General features: G+C 41.2%; 1 protein-coding gene across 1 annotated transcript in view; it reads left to right on the top strand.

Annotated features, from left to right (window-relative positions):
• The window catches only part of MMD2 (monocyte to macrophage differentiation associated 2), a 247430-nt gene extending 233814 nt beyond the window's left edge, over positions 1-13616 (top strand). Inside the window, exons 5-7 of the mRNA XM_086949686.1 lie at positions 47-148; positions 3322-3391; positions 10334-13616. Of these exons, the coding sequence (XP_086805812.1) occupies positions 47-148; positions 3322-3391; positions 10334-10546 (385 nt within the window). The 3' untranslated portion in view covers positions 10547-13616. The remainder of the gene's footprint in view (positions 1-46; positions 149-3321; positions 3392-10333) is intronic.
• The last annotated feature ends 244 nt before the right edge of the window (positions 13617-13860 follow it).

Below are 13860 nucleotides of genomic sequence, written 5' to 3'. Positions count from 1 at the left end.
TGACAAAGACCCCTCTTTATCACACACACTCCTGTCCTCTTCATAGGTTGAATCTGCGCGAGCTGGGCCCCTGGGCTTCCCACATGCGCTGGATCATTTGGTTCATGGCATCATTTGGAACGATTTATGTGTTTTTCTTCCATGAGAGGTAAGCTTTTCATAATTCATGTAACCTTATGTGTTCAAGATCAATGCATTCCAGCCCCCCTTGACCATCAGACATATTTTAGCTTTTCCGCAGCTTCTGATAATACAGATGTTGTGCGTTACCATTGACATTTATGATGTCATCTGTAATGTCTTGTGTCAGGTTATGAGCAGTGCATCAGCATGTGAGAGAGCCGGGGCACTCCTTAAAGTGTGTTCTGAAATTCAATAGTGTTTTTTAATGATATACTTGATACTGTGTAGGCCATGCGCTGTGTTCACTACAGTTCTGGCTTAGTTACAGGCTGTGCATGGATGTAGTAAGCACCAGGCATCACTCAAAGATAGTGCTTAATTTGAGATGGTATTTTCTGGTGCTCAGCATCAGGACTTAATTGTCAGCAGTGGCGCTTGGGACGACCTGCCACAAGGTGGCGCTGTCTAGATAATTTAGAGATGACCACAACAACAGTTAATTAACCCCTTGTATGCTGATGACGAACCCCAGCCGTCATGCACTACGGTGCTCGTGTGCTGATGACGGCTGGGGTTCGTCATGGCCCGCCCCTGTTCATTTGTTTACCGCACAGCGGCGGAAACGGGCCAGCAGCGAAGGGGTTAATAATGCTATATTCATCAGAAATGACTATTGCCTGCCGCCCAAGCCATTCTTATAGCTTTGGGGACCTGAAATAGTGCGAATTGTCACACTTGTAAAAGTGTAGTTGGTAGTAGTTGTGATGTTACTATGATTGGCAGCATTGCAGTGCAATGTGTGGTGGAAGCTGCAGTGGCCTCCTGATGAGAGCCTTGGTGTGTATTTTTTTTTTTACAACTTAAGCACTGCACAAAGGTCATGCCCTCGGGCTATGCTGTGTAAATGCTGCAAACAGAATATGGCAAGGTGCACACAAATTCTTCATACAGGGATTGGCTCAGTGCCATGCAGAGTGTGAACCACGTATAAAGGTGATGGGTATAATGTTTTTCCTGTATGTAAGGCACAGCCACACATAACATGCACCTTGCAACTGGGTGTGTGTGAGAGGGAGTGGGTGAAGGAATAGGTTGGTCCATGGCCCAGTGTGCTGGTGAGCAAACGCATAAGTGGAAGAGGATGTGGCCTAACAACTAGAGCTGTCGACCTTGAAGCTGGGGAACCCAATGCGATTCTCGGCGGGGGCGCTCAACATCCTGTGATTCTGCGCAAATCACTTGATCTCCCGTGCCTACCATCAGAGACGTTTTAAGGCATGGGCAAAGTGGGCTCTATCTCAGGGCCCCAGGCTTTCAGGGGCCCCTGATAGAGCCTGGTCTGTTCTGCCGAGACGCTTGCCCTGATGACCACAAATAATTCTTAAACAGATTGTTTTAAATACCGTTTTCCTTTCATTTATTTTGTAATGTGGGTGATGTGTGTGAGTCTATTACAGGCATTTGTTTGTTTCATTCAACAATAATATAAAAAGTTTCTTTTAGATAAAAACAGAACCTCCTATATGAGAAATGGGAGAGTGTCACAGAGATTATTTTCAGTAATATTAGTGAGCTGTTCCTGTGTTACAATATTGAAAACACATGTCATTATCCCTACATTTTAGATGTAAACACATTTATAATTTAATGAGTGTGCCTGTGCAGTGTCAGTGACCTGGCCAAAGAGGGCATGAAAGAGCTGAATTGGATCATTAACACAAAGCTGTTCCAAGGACAGCCCTCAAAATATGTTTGGCCCAGAGCCCCCAAAATCCTTAAGATGTCCCTACCTAACATAATGAAGGTGTCTGTCTTTAACGCAACTGGTGCTTTTGTAAAGCACTCCGATATCTTCGGGTCAAGTTCGCGCCAGATAAAACTCCGGAAAAAAATAAACAATAAGTGACTATTTTTGTAGGAGAGTGGGCATTCTAAAGGAGTCCGTGTCCCATCTTCACAGGAGGCGTGGTCAGCTGGGACCTGATTGGTCAGCAATGATTTTATGGCATGACGTCATCATTGATGCCATTTACCATCTAATTTAAGATGTCATCCTGTGCGTTCATGTGCAGCACGTTGGCAGAAGGGAAGTAAAGGCCACGTTTGGTACCGTTAAATTACATTTTTCATAGTTCTTTTTTTAGGTTCGGGATCTAAATATTGACACCACTTTAAGGGAAGTTCTTTAGCCGTTTGTGTATAGCACTGCTTACATATTGTATGCAATGTGCCGAAAAGAATGATGCGAACGGGAGTAAAGTAAACGGTCCATTTGAATATAAAAGACCCGTCCAGATGTTTATTCTCGGTAAACATATGTTCCCACCGTATGCAACGCTGAGCTTCAATTACTGGCTTATTGCGCCATCTGTAGGATAATGAAAGTACTGCCGCAACTTGTTTTGATGATGCCCTACTTTTTGTAGAAAAAGAGTATCTGACCTTCTCGGCCCTCTGTTACCTATCATGGGACACACAATATAGTCTGTCGAACACACTCCAGACCATTGTACTTCCCTACTGCTTCCCTCTTGCCTCCCTTCCTCTCATTTGTTCATCTTCTCTGCCTCTTTTGCAATGTTTTTACGTTTCTAACTCACCTACCTGCTGGTCTGTCACCTCTTAGAAAGAAAATAGTCCTATGGGTCTGGCCCTGCTTCTAGGGTTGACACTGCACAATCCTAGACACCACAATGATGATCGGTTATTTACCGGTAATATTCATTACTCCGAGTTTTAGACCTCCCCCTCACAGTCCTGGTTTTGGTTTCTTGTGCTTTGTGGCACAGGATGTTAGAAGTTAAGGTCAGGGGTCATGTGCCACAGTATGTGGGCATGGCCTGGAGGGTAGGGATGGGAGCAGGGGAGTTTCAGGTTGGGATGTCTGCGTGGAGGAGCTATTGCTCATGTGTGTAAGGACTGTGACGGGGAGGTCTGGGGAGGAGGTAATGTCCTTGAGCCTCTGTGGTTGACAGGAAGAAAATTAATGATATTGTGTATGTGCCAGTTTTGCACCACTTAGCAAAATACAGGCTCTGAAAAATGATTGATGCTTGTAAAGTCAGGACTGAACCCAGATTGGAGTGTTCAGCTGCGGAGCTGCATTCTCTTTTAGTAAGCAACGTGTGTGGGCGACATGATGGAACAGTATTACACTGCACTATCTGACCTTTATATTCGCCTCTTTCTCTGTCCCAGGTACAAGATGGTGGAGCTTCTCTGTTACATTGTCATGGGATTTTCTCCAGCACTTGTGGTCTTTTCTATGGTAAGTAAAATGTGCCAAGCAGAGCAAAAGCTGTGGTAAGGAAGCAATGGGCGATTGAGAAGGGAGAGTGATGCAGGAGTGGGTAAGGGAAATACCAACAACTTCCGGTTGAAATTTTTTGAATTGTTATTGGCAAAAGTTGCATAATAAAGTTATTATTTCTCGTGCATATTTTAAATGTGAATTATTTATTAAATAATGTGTTTATTTGCTAATAAAGTTATTTATTTTAAAGCTTTAATAGGTGACAAAATACTTCCTTTACAGACATATCCGAGCATTATGCATTAACCACTTCTGTTTCTTGTGAAGGGTTACAGAGTTCCATCTGGCGTCTGTAGTTGATTGGCTATGTCCAATGCTCAGTCGGCAATTCATTATGGATAATTTCGTGTGATTTTTTGCTCCTATTTATAGTTGATATACATCTGCTTTTTTATTTAATTTTATTCAAAACAATGGTGAGCGCAAATTTGCAAAATATACAAACAAAAAAAATAACACAATCCTGTGGCCATAATCTATACACCCACCACCAAAATCTTTCACTTATACATAATTCACTAGGGGTCAGAAGTACATAGGCTTCCTTTTGTGATTCCCTAATAGCAAATTTTAGCAATTTGCTATTTGGAAATCGCAAACAGCTATGTACAGCAGTGTGTTTTACACTCTTTGAGATTCCCAGGTAGCAAGGGACCTACCTCATTAATATTCATGGTGGGATTGTCTGGCACTCACAGGAATGGTGACCTGCTGGGGTCAGCAGACCACCATGTTTGTGACTAATTTTTAAATAAACCAGTTCTTTATTTTGAAATGCAGCAGTTTTCCTTAAAGGAATATGGGATGCATTTAAAAAAGAAAACTGAAGCGTTTTCTTTTCATTTCTTAAGAGTAGGCAGTGGTCCGTGAGACTACTGCCTGCTTCAAAAAAGGTTGGCGCCCACAATCACAAAGGAGAAGAGGTCCCTTGGGGCCCCTTCCCATTTGAGAATGGTTTACCACCTCCTTCACAGAGTTGGTAAAGTATGAATGTTTTGCAACCACATTCTGGTCTCAAAACATTCAAACATGCCCCTGCGACTTCATTAGGAAGGGACGCCCTTGGCACGCCCCTTCCTAATAGCGGCTCGCAAACCCAAATTCCGATTCAGTGATAGCTTACCAATGCGCAGAAAAAAAAATGTACATTTAAGAATGCTTTTTTCAGGTCACATCGGGCCCGATTATCCGCATCGGGCTGTTTGTGAGCTAAAAAAAGCTTTGTACATCTGGCCATGAGTGTTCGCCTTCCATTTTCGAAAAAGAGGAGATGGCACAGAGGTAAGGCCACAAACAGAGAAAGCTGACAAGACACTATTCAGGATGGGAGTACAATTCATCACTGCATCTTTGCAGCACTCCACTGCCTTTTGACAAGGCTTGTGCTTTAGAAATTCCATGTACATATATACATTGCATCATACAACTACTTTCAGTGCATGACAAACTTAACATTAAGCACAGCCAAATGTAAAGTTTCTTAAAAGTTGACTAGATTTGTTTCTCGGTTTCAAGAATTCTCAGAAGGCATTTTTCCAGTAGCAAAAAAGCTCTTCCAAATGTTGACTTCAGTACCCAAAAGCAATTTTTATTTTGTAGATCCAAACTCAAAGTTACTTTTCTAATCACTAGCACTGCTCAATATAGTAATTTCCGAAGTGTATTGGAAACCCACAATGATCTCAGAGCAAGTTTAACAATTGACATCGCAAGGGATTATATATACAATTTGAAACCTAAAGTTGATTTTAAAGACAACGTTTTTTGGTGATGGAGAATTTTTGTCCAGATAATGTCCAATTGTTGTGAGTGCTATTGTCTGGAACTGGGTAACACTTACCCAAGGTAACATACATTAAATAGTCCAATGTGTGATCTATTGTACCCAAACGAGTACAAATTCAAGGTGCGTTCTATTTCCTCTTTTCTTTTTTTAGTACCAATACACCAAATGAACTTGATTTCAATACCTACATAATCCAGTTGTTGTGTCACACATTAATGGATGCCATTCAGAACTGATTGCTTAGAATATATTTATTCAAAGTTTCATATACTGATGTCGGAAGATATGGCACATAAGATTAATAAAGTAAGAGCTAAGATGTTTTTACCCTCTCATTTATATTTTTATTCACTTTCTTTGTCGTCGACTTCCATGAAATGACTACTAACTTACTAACACATGCAATACAGTTTTCAAAATCTCTTGTGCTAATCAGAGTGAGTGAACACATGATTTAATTATTTTCTGTGCATTTTTATATAGCACAGACGACTTATTGGTCAGAGTGCCTTATGTAAGAATAGTATAGTCTGCATAAAAGCTGGTTAAAGTAGAACACATTTTACTAATAGTTTAGGGCAGAGTAAACTGATGTAATTTCTGACATTATTCAAGTCTGAAATGAATGAATCTCTCTTTAACTGACAAAAGGCCATGGGGACCTAATCCAGTTTGGATTAAAACATGCCTTGATGTTACCTTTTCTGTGTGCGTTTATCCAACAATTACACATACAAAACATCAAAAGTAGGCTAACATTCCAGAATGTTAAGATGATCTTCGTACTGAAAGATGCTCCCTTCACATGCCCTGTTTCATGAAATTGGAAGACATTCACGGTTGCAATAACCTTGGATGACATTCAAAGCAAGTCCTTGTAGTGTCCTGGCAAGGGGAAGGGAGGAAGGCATCTGCGGGGAAGATGCATGTTGGTGAATCCAACTGGCTCTTGTATTACATTTTATTACTATTAGTACAACTTAGTAGGTTAGTGAAAACACACCTTATATTAAAAAAAAACACCTTAACTTAGCAGAATGCTATTGCATAGGTGTTATGTGTTAATACTATTAAACCTACTTCCATTTCTCTATTGTTCCCTGAATTCTCTGTTGCCTTTGTTGTATTCCTTATTGCTGTGCTGAGAGGTTATGGAGCAGGAGATGGTTCTCAATGGTTCTGCTTTCTCGGAAACCGGACTGGTGAGATTTACTATTCTAACTCCAGTCCCACCACGGGCGGCTCTAAGCTCATGGCGGCCCTGGGCAGGGAGCGTAGGTAGGGGGCCCCGGAAGAGGGGGTCCGGGCGGAGGCCAGTAAAGAGGGGGTGGTCAGGGTGTTTGGAAGTGGAACAGAGCCAAAGGCCGCCAAATCCCTGCCAGGGGCCGCCACGCAAATATGTATCCATCTTCAGAGGATTATTATATTAAGGATATATATTGGCGTGGTGGGCCCTGGGATTTTGTGGCCCTGTGCAGGTGCACAGCTTGCACATGCCTAAGGCCGCCCCTGGCAAGCATTAAAACTGTGGGAAAATAACAGGACCCCTCCAAATAAACTCATTTATGGTTAACTGAAAATTTGTCAGGCCCGTCTGTGGGACCTGTATTTTGTTCGTCTTAAAGAGGTATTGAACTCAGGGCACTGGTACTATTATGACTGCTGCTATTCTCCCATACCCCTCAACAGGTGCAGAGCATGGCTTCTCTTCCTTACTGCCAACAGCATCTGAGTATAGTTAATGTGCACTATTAGTTCCAACAGAGGTCTGGTCACTGATTTCACTGTTATGTATCAACGAGAACTAGCTACTTATGGCTTGTATATTGAACTCTTAAAGGTCATGTCCAGTGGCACCGGTTGGGCTACACTCACTTAATTTTATATTGTTTATATGCACCCACACTTACAAACGGTCCTGAGGAAAGCCAGAATTAACATAAGGCACTGGCTGAAACATGTCGACCTACACCGGATGTAGGAGATCGTAATTCACCACCATCACATCCATCCTGCCTTGTTTTTAACCGCTGACAGGAGCCCATTTATTAAAATTTAATTTAGCCCTCGTGGACTGGGACCCCTGTCATGCCGTTTTACTCTAGCTTCAACAATCTCACTACACTGCACTCTCAGTAAGATACCTGCTCCGCTGTAATCAGGCGTTCAAGCACACCCGGGACACATTAGGTGTCACTGGGTGGGCCCGATGATGAAGCATGCCACCAACTAGGTTGGCGGGTGAGGGCTTCATAAAGACACCCAACCGGTGCCACTGGACATGACCTTTTAAAGTTCAATATACAAGTCATAAGTAGCTAGTTCTCTTTGATACATATAAATAACCCAGGGGTCTCTGACTAGCTATCTGGTCCTCTCTCTCTCTCTCTTGATACGTCACTGATTTCACTGCCCATTGGAAGGGATATCTTGCTTTGATTCAATTTACCATGTCACTGTTGGAGATGTGTAATGTTTGGGATTTGGATATGTTTATGATATTCCCTAGACCTCTTAGTAGCATCACAGTTCCTCCATAAGGGTTGGGATTGAATGTGTTGGCTCTTTGACTGATGCCATGATATTATCTGCATACATTGTGAGGATGCACACCACATTTCCTGTCTTGATCCTGTGATGTTTCTGTTTCTTTGCTAGTGCTTCTTTTACCGAAGCAAGTAAAAGTATTGAGTGTAGTTCTTTTCTGCATCGTCGTAAGTGGGGAGGTATCCAGGTTAAGTCTGGTTTACACTAATGGTTATTGGACAAACATTTCACCCACATTCTGAATATGTTACCTGTGGAAAAATGCCTCAAGAACTTGCTTAAGGAAACCCAGTTTAGCGCGTCAAATGCCTTTTTCACGTTCAAGGGCAGATGTGAGGTGCTCTGCCAAGATTTTATATGATCTACATTGGCCACATACGTTTCGTATTCTCCCCATTGGTTCTCTCTGGGACAAAGGCGACTGATGAGGTCGTTCAAACCAGGCAAAGCAGTCCCCAACTGAGCCGTCAGTATTTCTGTGAGTATCTTTGCATCAATGGTTAGTGAGAGGTCAATGTACATGAGATCCAACTTACTGGATCTTTGCCTGCCTTAGGAATTACAGAGATCTGGACCCTCAGCACAGTGCTCATCAGAGTCCCAGGTGTTATACAAGCTCATCAGTGTTGGTGCCAACATGTTTTGTAATATACGGGGTGAACCCATGAGGACCTGGTGACTTCCCAAGTTTGAGCATAGCTATGTACAAGATTACCTCTTCTATTTTAATAGACTGGTCAAGAGGCTTTGCTTGTACAGCTTTAAGTGCAGGAGTTTGTGTCTTTTAAGTTTGTCTGAATAAGGGACATGAAGACCTCCTGCTGTCAATAGAGATCCTGAGAGTAAGTAGCGAATCCTTGTCGTGTGCTATGTCAAAGTGTCCTAACGTGGCCCCCACCTGACCTTTTATCATGGTTATGTTTTCTACGGTTATGTTTGCACATAGTTGCTTGGTCCTAAGTAAGGCATATTCACTTTTTTTCAGTGTCTAGCATCTTTACTTCTCACTCAGTGCAGTGACTTCTGTAGATTTTAAAGTAGCCAATCCTCTTGTGTTTTATTTCTAGTTGCATCAATCAGGTATTACATTTGCTTTTCTTTTCTTCCTTTATTTTTTTACTAGATAATGCAATAAAATGCCACTTACCAATGACTATTAGGGCTTCACATACCCAGTTAATACTCACAACTTCAGTGTTATTCTCAGTCGTTTAGTGTGTAATGCACTCCAATATGATCTCTTTCATGTCATAGTTATGTATTAGCTCATCCAGAAGTCTCCAGCAACTCTTCTTTTGGAGGCCCAGTGGCAGCACAAAAATTATATAATATTCATTTTAAAAAGTGTCCATTTAAAGAAATGACAACTCAACTTTTTTTTTTACATTATATAAATACCCGACCCATCCAATACCCTAATAAATCCCTTAACCCGTAAAAAAACAGCAGAAAATATATCCACAAATTATATGAACCCCAACATTTGAAAAATGCACAAAATCTAATTAGTTAAAAGATTAAAAATCATTTAAAAAAACACAACTCAAATAAAATTTACAAATTGTAAATATAAAATATTACCAACTCCCAAATAACACAGAAAAGAATACCTAAAATTACTACCAACAAGCAAAGAAATACAAAATGAGAATCAACACCTCATTAGAACTAAAAATATAACAATAAACATGCACATTGCAGTTGTATTCCAAACCTCAATATTAAATTATATTTTTAACAACGATAGTATTGTGAAACAGAGAAATGTGATTTATCCTCAACGTTAACTCCAACAATATTTGTGTTGTCACAATTTTGTAGTGAAATTTGATTTAGGTCCCAAAATGAGGGTACCTTACCATCGCTGGTGCTTACATTGTTTCCTTGATTTGTTCTTAACATTTAGATGAGCGTCAGAGCCCTTGGTGTATGCCAAACATTTCAGGGAATTGGATGAGCATTAGTGTAAAAAAAAAAACTCTTCGGTTGAATAGATAGTAAGATAGTAAGGTACCATGCCAGACCTACAACAGCAATATAGGTAACATTTATTATTCTAAATGGTGTTGACAGGGTTAAGAACATTGAAGATTGGGAAGTTGTAGCAGTATAAAGAATATTGATGTTGTTCATTGGTCTTAATGGAAGGACTTGGGCGGGGAAGCCTTTATAGAGTGTGGTGAAAGAGGGTGTTTGGTCTCGTCGCGGTTAGATTGAATGTTTTGTGTGTGCCATATGCTTCTGTTCTTTATGTCCTTTCCTATTCAACTTAGACTTTTCTGTTACATGAATATGCTTTGCTACCTGGGTTTCAACTGCACTAATATTGGTATTGTATACTGCTTTACTATAAAAAACCAAAATCCAAAAACCTAACAATGTGTCACCCACCCACTCTCATTTCGATGGGATACATTTGATCTTGTTAAGAAGGAACTCTATGAAGTCCTCAAATTGTAAGAATAAAATGTCAAATTAGGAAGCACTTTATTGAATGTTTTATTTGATGGAAAGACGATACGTGGGTGTCAAGGATTTACCCCTTTACTTCTGTCTCCCTACAGACTAACCACGACGGTCTTGTGGAACTCATCATTGGTGGACTTTTCTACTGTCTCGGGATGTTGTTCTTCAAAAGCGATGGGCGCATTCCCTTTGCCCATGCCATATGGCACCTCTTTGTGGCGTTTGGTGCTGCCATCCACTACTATGCCATCTGGAGGTACCTGTATCTGGAGCCAGACAGAGTCGCATCGGAAGTGAAAAAAACAATATAAGGCAGCACCTTACTTTCTCACATCCATAAACAAGATTGTAATTCTGAAGGAACTATCAGTGTTTGTTACTGGGAAAGGAGTCCTGATATAGACTCTGTCTCCATTTTCTTTTTGGTGAGGCAAGACAAGAAATATTTATTAATTTTTTTATCTCTGAACAATAAGTCCCAGTGCCTGTTACTTGAAAAAGTGCCTGATATTTTTCTGTTTGTTTTAATGGATTGCCTCTCTTCCAAACCTATTTTAAAGAGTGTTTTAAGACAAAGTTGGTAACAAATTAAAACTTTGTGGGTGAAGGCTTTCTTGACAGCTCCACACCCCAGACATCACCCTGTTTCAAGCAAGAGGCTATGACACATTCCCTCCTTCCTGCCAACAGAAAAAATGATCAATATAAAGAGAATGGCATTTTTGATAGTAGTTACAACATATCTTCCATCTCAGGGACTGAAGTTTTGCCCACTTGTGGATTGGGAGAAATGGTGTTGGGAATAGTAGCGGGAACCAGTAGATACATGGGGGCAGAGTAGGAAAAAAAGATATGGTGCAACAACCTAAAATTAGGTGGACAACTGGCTAATACCAATGTAACATTCATGTAGTGCCCAGTGCCTCAGGCTTTCAGAGTCAAAATTCTGCAAATAAAACATACGACTAATACCTTTACTCAGATAGCTCTCAGTAGCATCCGTAGACTACTTGAGATTTGAGGCTGTGCCTTATACGTTGGAATCTGACCTCAGAAAACCATATTTTACCACCTGAACCATGTAATTGGCTCATTTCAGCATTGACACATGAGTATGTATACGTCTTACCTCCAGGTCTCTGCTGTGATGATTGTGACATCTGAAAGGTGAAGAATAGTGGTAGTTATACAAAATAGCTGGAAATGGAGACTGGGAATTTTTATTTTTTGACTTCGATCTTGTCCTTATTTGTCAGGTTCCCCTCCATTTTGTTATTAGATTTCATAATCCTTGCCTCTTTTGTCGAAGTGTTAAGCGCCTATGTGACACGCAGATGTGTGCATGATGTGTTATAGTGGAACATAAAGATCAGTGAAAGCTGCAAATGCATACAAAATAGTACCAGGGCCTTCTACTATGACAATGTCCTATTTTAAATTAAGGTGCCAGTGAGGGTTGAGCTAGCACCCTACCTCCTACCACTCAGCCTGGATTCTCCTAGAGGCTGCTAGCCTCCCACTTTCAGCCTCACTGCAAAGGCCACAAGGTGGCAGAGGCCCTTGCTCCAAAGGCTGTACCACACCATCCAAGTCCTGACCTTCTATAGGGGCTGGCATGGTGTGTTTAACAGTGTTCAAACAAAGGATCACTTTTAGAGCATCTCCTTCCAGAGTCACTCAGGAAAGCTGTCTGGTGGATTCTGCACAGATACACCCTGGTGGTAAACAGGAGATTCAATGTCCCTGCTTTCTTGAAACAGAAATGTAAATGGAAAGTTCTCAAGTTATCAGTGTCAGGCATGAGATTTTGAAGCAGTTCTGGATGTTTGCTTCACATTACTATCCATGTGGGTACTCATAGTTGTACAGTTGGAATGGGAAAAGTTGTTCCTGTTCACAAATACGCCCCAAAATACAAAATAAATAGCAATAACACGAAGGTATGTACAAAAATCCCACGCCTGACAATTGAAAGTCTTGAAAAAATGAGGGTTTCTGACAGAATCTCTTTACCTGGGCTGCAAAATTCTCACATTTTTATTTTAACTTTATTTATGGATAGTGGCCAAAATAATGGGCTGAGAGTCTTTAAGAATGCATAGCAAGTATGAAAACTCCGGGAATTTGAAATGAAATATTTCTTAAAGTATTTTGAGCCCCAAAATATGAGGCGCATATGTGGAGCAGAAACTTGACGCTAAATCCAGGAATCTGAAATACAGACCCTGTGAAGAATGTATGAAGTTACAGCGCATGCCTTTACAACGTAGTTTTTACACCGCAACATCCTTACAACGCATACATGTACATCACCTGCCATTACAACAAATTTTTTTAACTACATTTACAACGCATTCCATTACATCGCATTATACCTTTACAATGCATATCATTACAACGCATACCATTACATTGCATTTAAGGTAAGTGTTGGATAGTGTAGGGGTAAAAGTTACTATTCTAACTCCAAGGGGTGCAACAGTAGGGTAATTGTTGGATAGTGTAGGGGTACTATGCGTTGTAATGTTATGCGTTGTAATGACATGCGATGTAATGTCCGCATTGTAGTGTCATGCGTTGTGGTGTCATGAGTCGTAGTTACATGCAATGTAATGGTTGCGTTGTAGTGACATGCATTGTAAAGGATGTTGCGATGTGATGACTGTGTTGTAAAGGTTGTTTCCCCCTGTGACTGCTGGTGGCCGTCACAACATGTCTGCCAATGTACTAATTGCTGCTGCAAGACCTGATATGGTCACATCAAGGAGAAAAGTGGCACCAAGAACATCCCCAGGACTAGCTATAAGTACCATTTACCATGCAAGCCTCGTTCACCCTGCTGCTTTTGCCATGGTAGTGTACGTCGAGAGCCCCAACGTCAGCAAGCCTTCACCCACACAAAAACTTGAATACATTCCAGCACTTTGCTTAGTCTCTAAGCACTGGATTACAGTATTAACTGTACATATACATTCCTTTTCTACTTACTGCACTTTTGGGGCTGCTTTTTGTATATGTTCAGTGTTTCTTGAAGCTTGACTGATATGTACGTGATCAAGTTGACAAGTCATGGAGTCTGCCAGCCAGAAATCCTGCCTGGAGCTAAGTTACAGTGTATATTTTTATCTGATGTCTTCAGGGGATTATTGTGTATCTTCATCCAGCTGTGAGGAGAACAAGGCGTGAGAGCTGCACTGCACATGTTTGACTTTGCACATTGTAATTCAAAGATTGGCGCCCTGAAGAAGGCCCACCTGATTTGCAGATGACACTGGCATTATGCGACTCGATTGGGTGTTTGGATTCAAGTCAGATCGTTTATTGATTTTGTTCCTTTTCTCTTTAGAACCTGTCTCTTGGCCTAGTGGGAAATGCCTGACCTGGCAGCTCAGTTTTGTTTGTGAATGTGTGTGCATACACAGAGTGTTTCACATTTGGCCAGTGTAAAAATGTTTGAAACACTATTTGAAGAAATTCAAGGGAAAGGTGGCCTGCCCCAGATGTTCCTTGTCAATTTTCTTACCAGGCTACATTTGGTCTTAACGCCTTAACCGCGGCAGCAATTCCGCCGCGGTGCGGACGTTCTATTGAGTCGACGGGGCTGCGACGGACGTTGGCCGTTCGC

This window comes from Lissotriton vulgaris, unplaced genomic scaffold, assembly GCF_964263255.1.
Source record: "Lissotriton vulgaris unplaced genomic scaffold, aLisVul1.2 SCAFFOLD_924, whole genome shotgun sequence".
NCBI lineage: Eukaryota > Metazoa > Chordata > Amphibia > Caudata > Salamandridae > Lissotriton > Lissotriton vulgaris.
The sequence above is the reverse complement of the archived record's forward strand: the minus strand, read 5'-3'. Positions and strand labels throughout refer to the sequence as shown.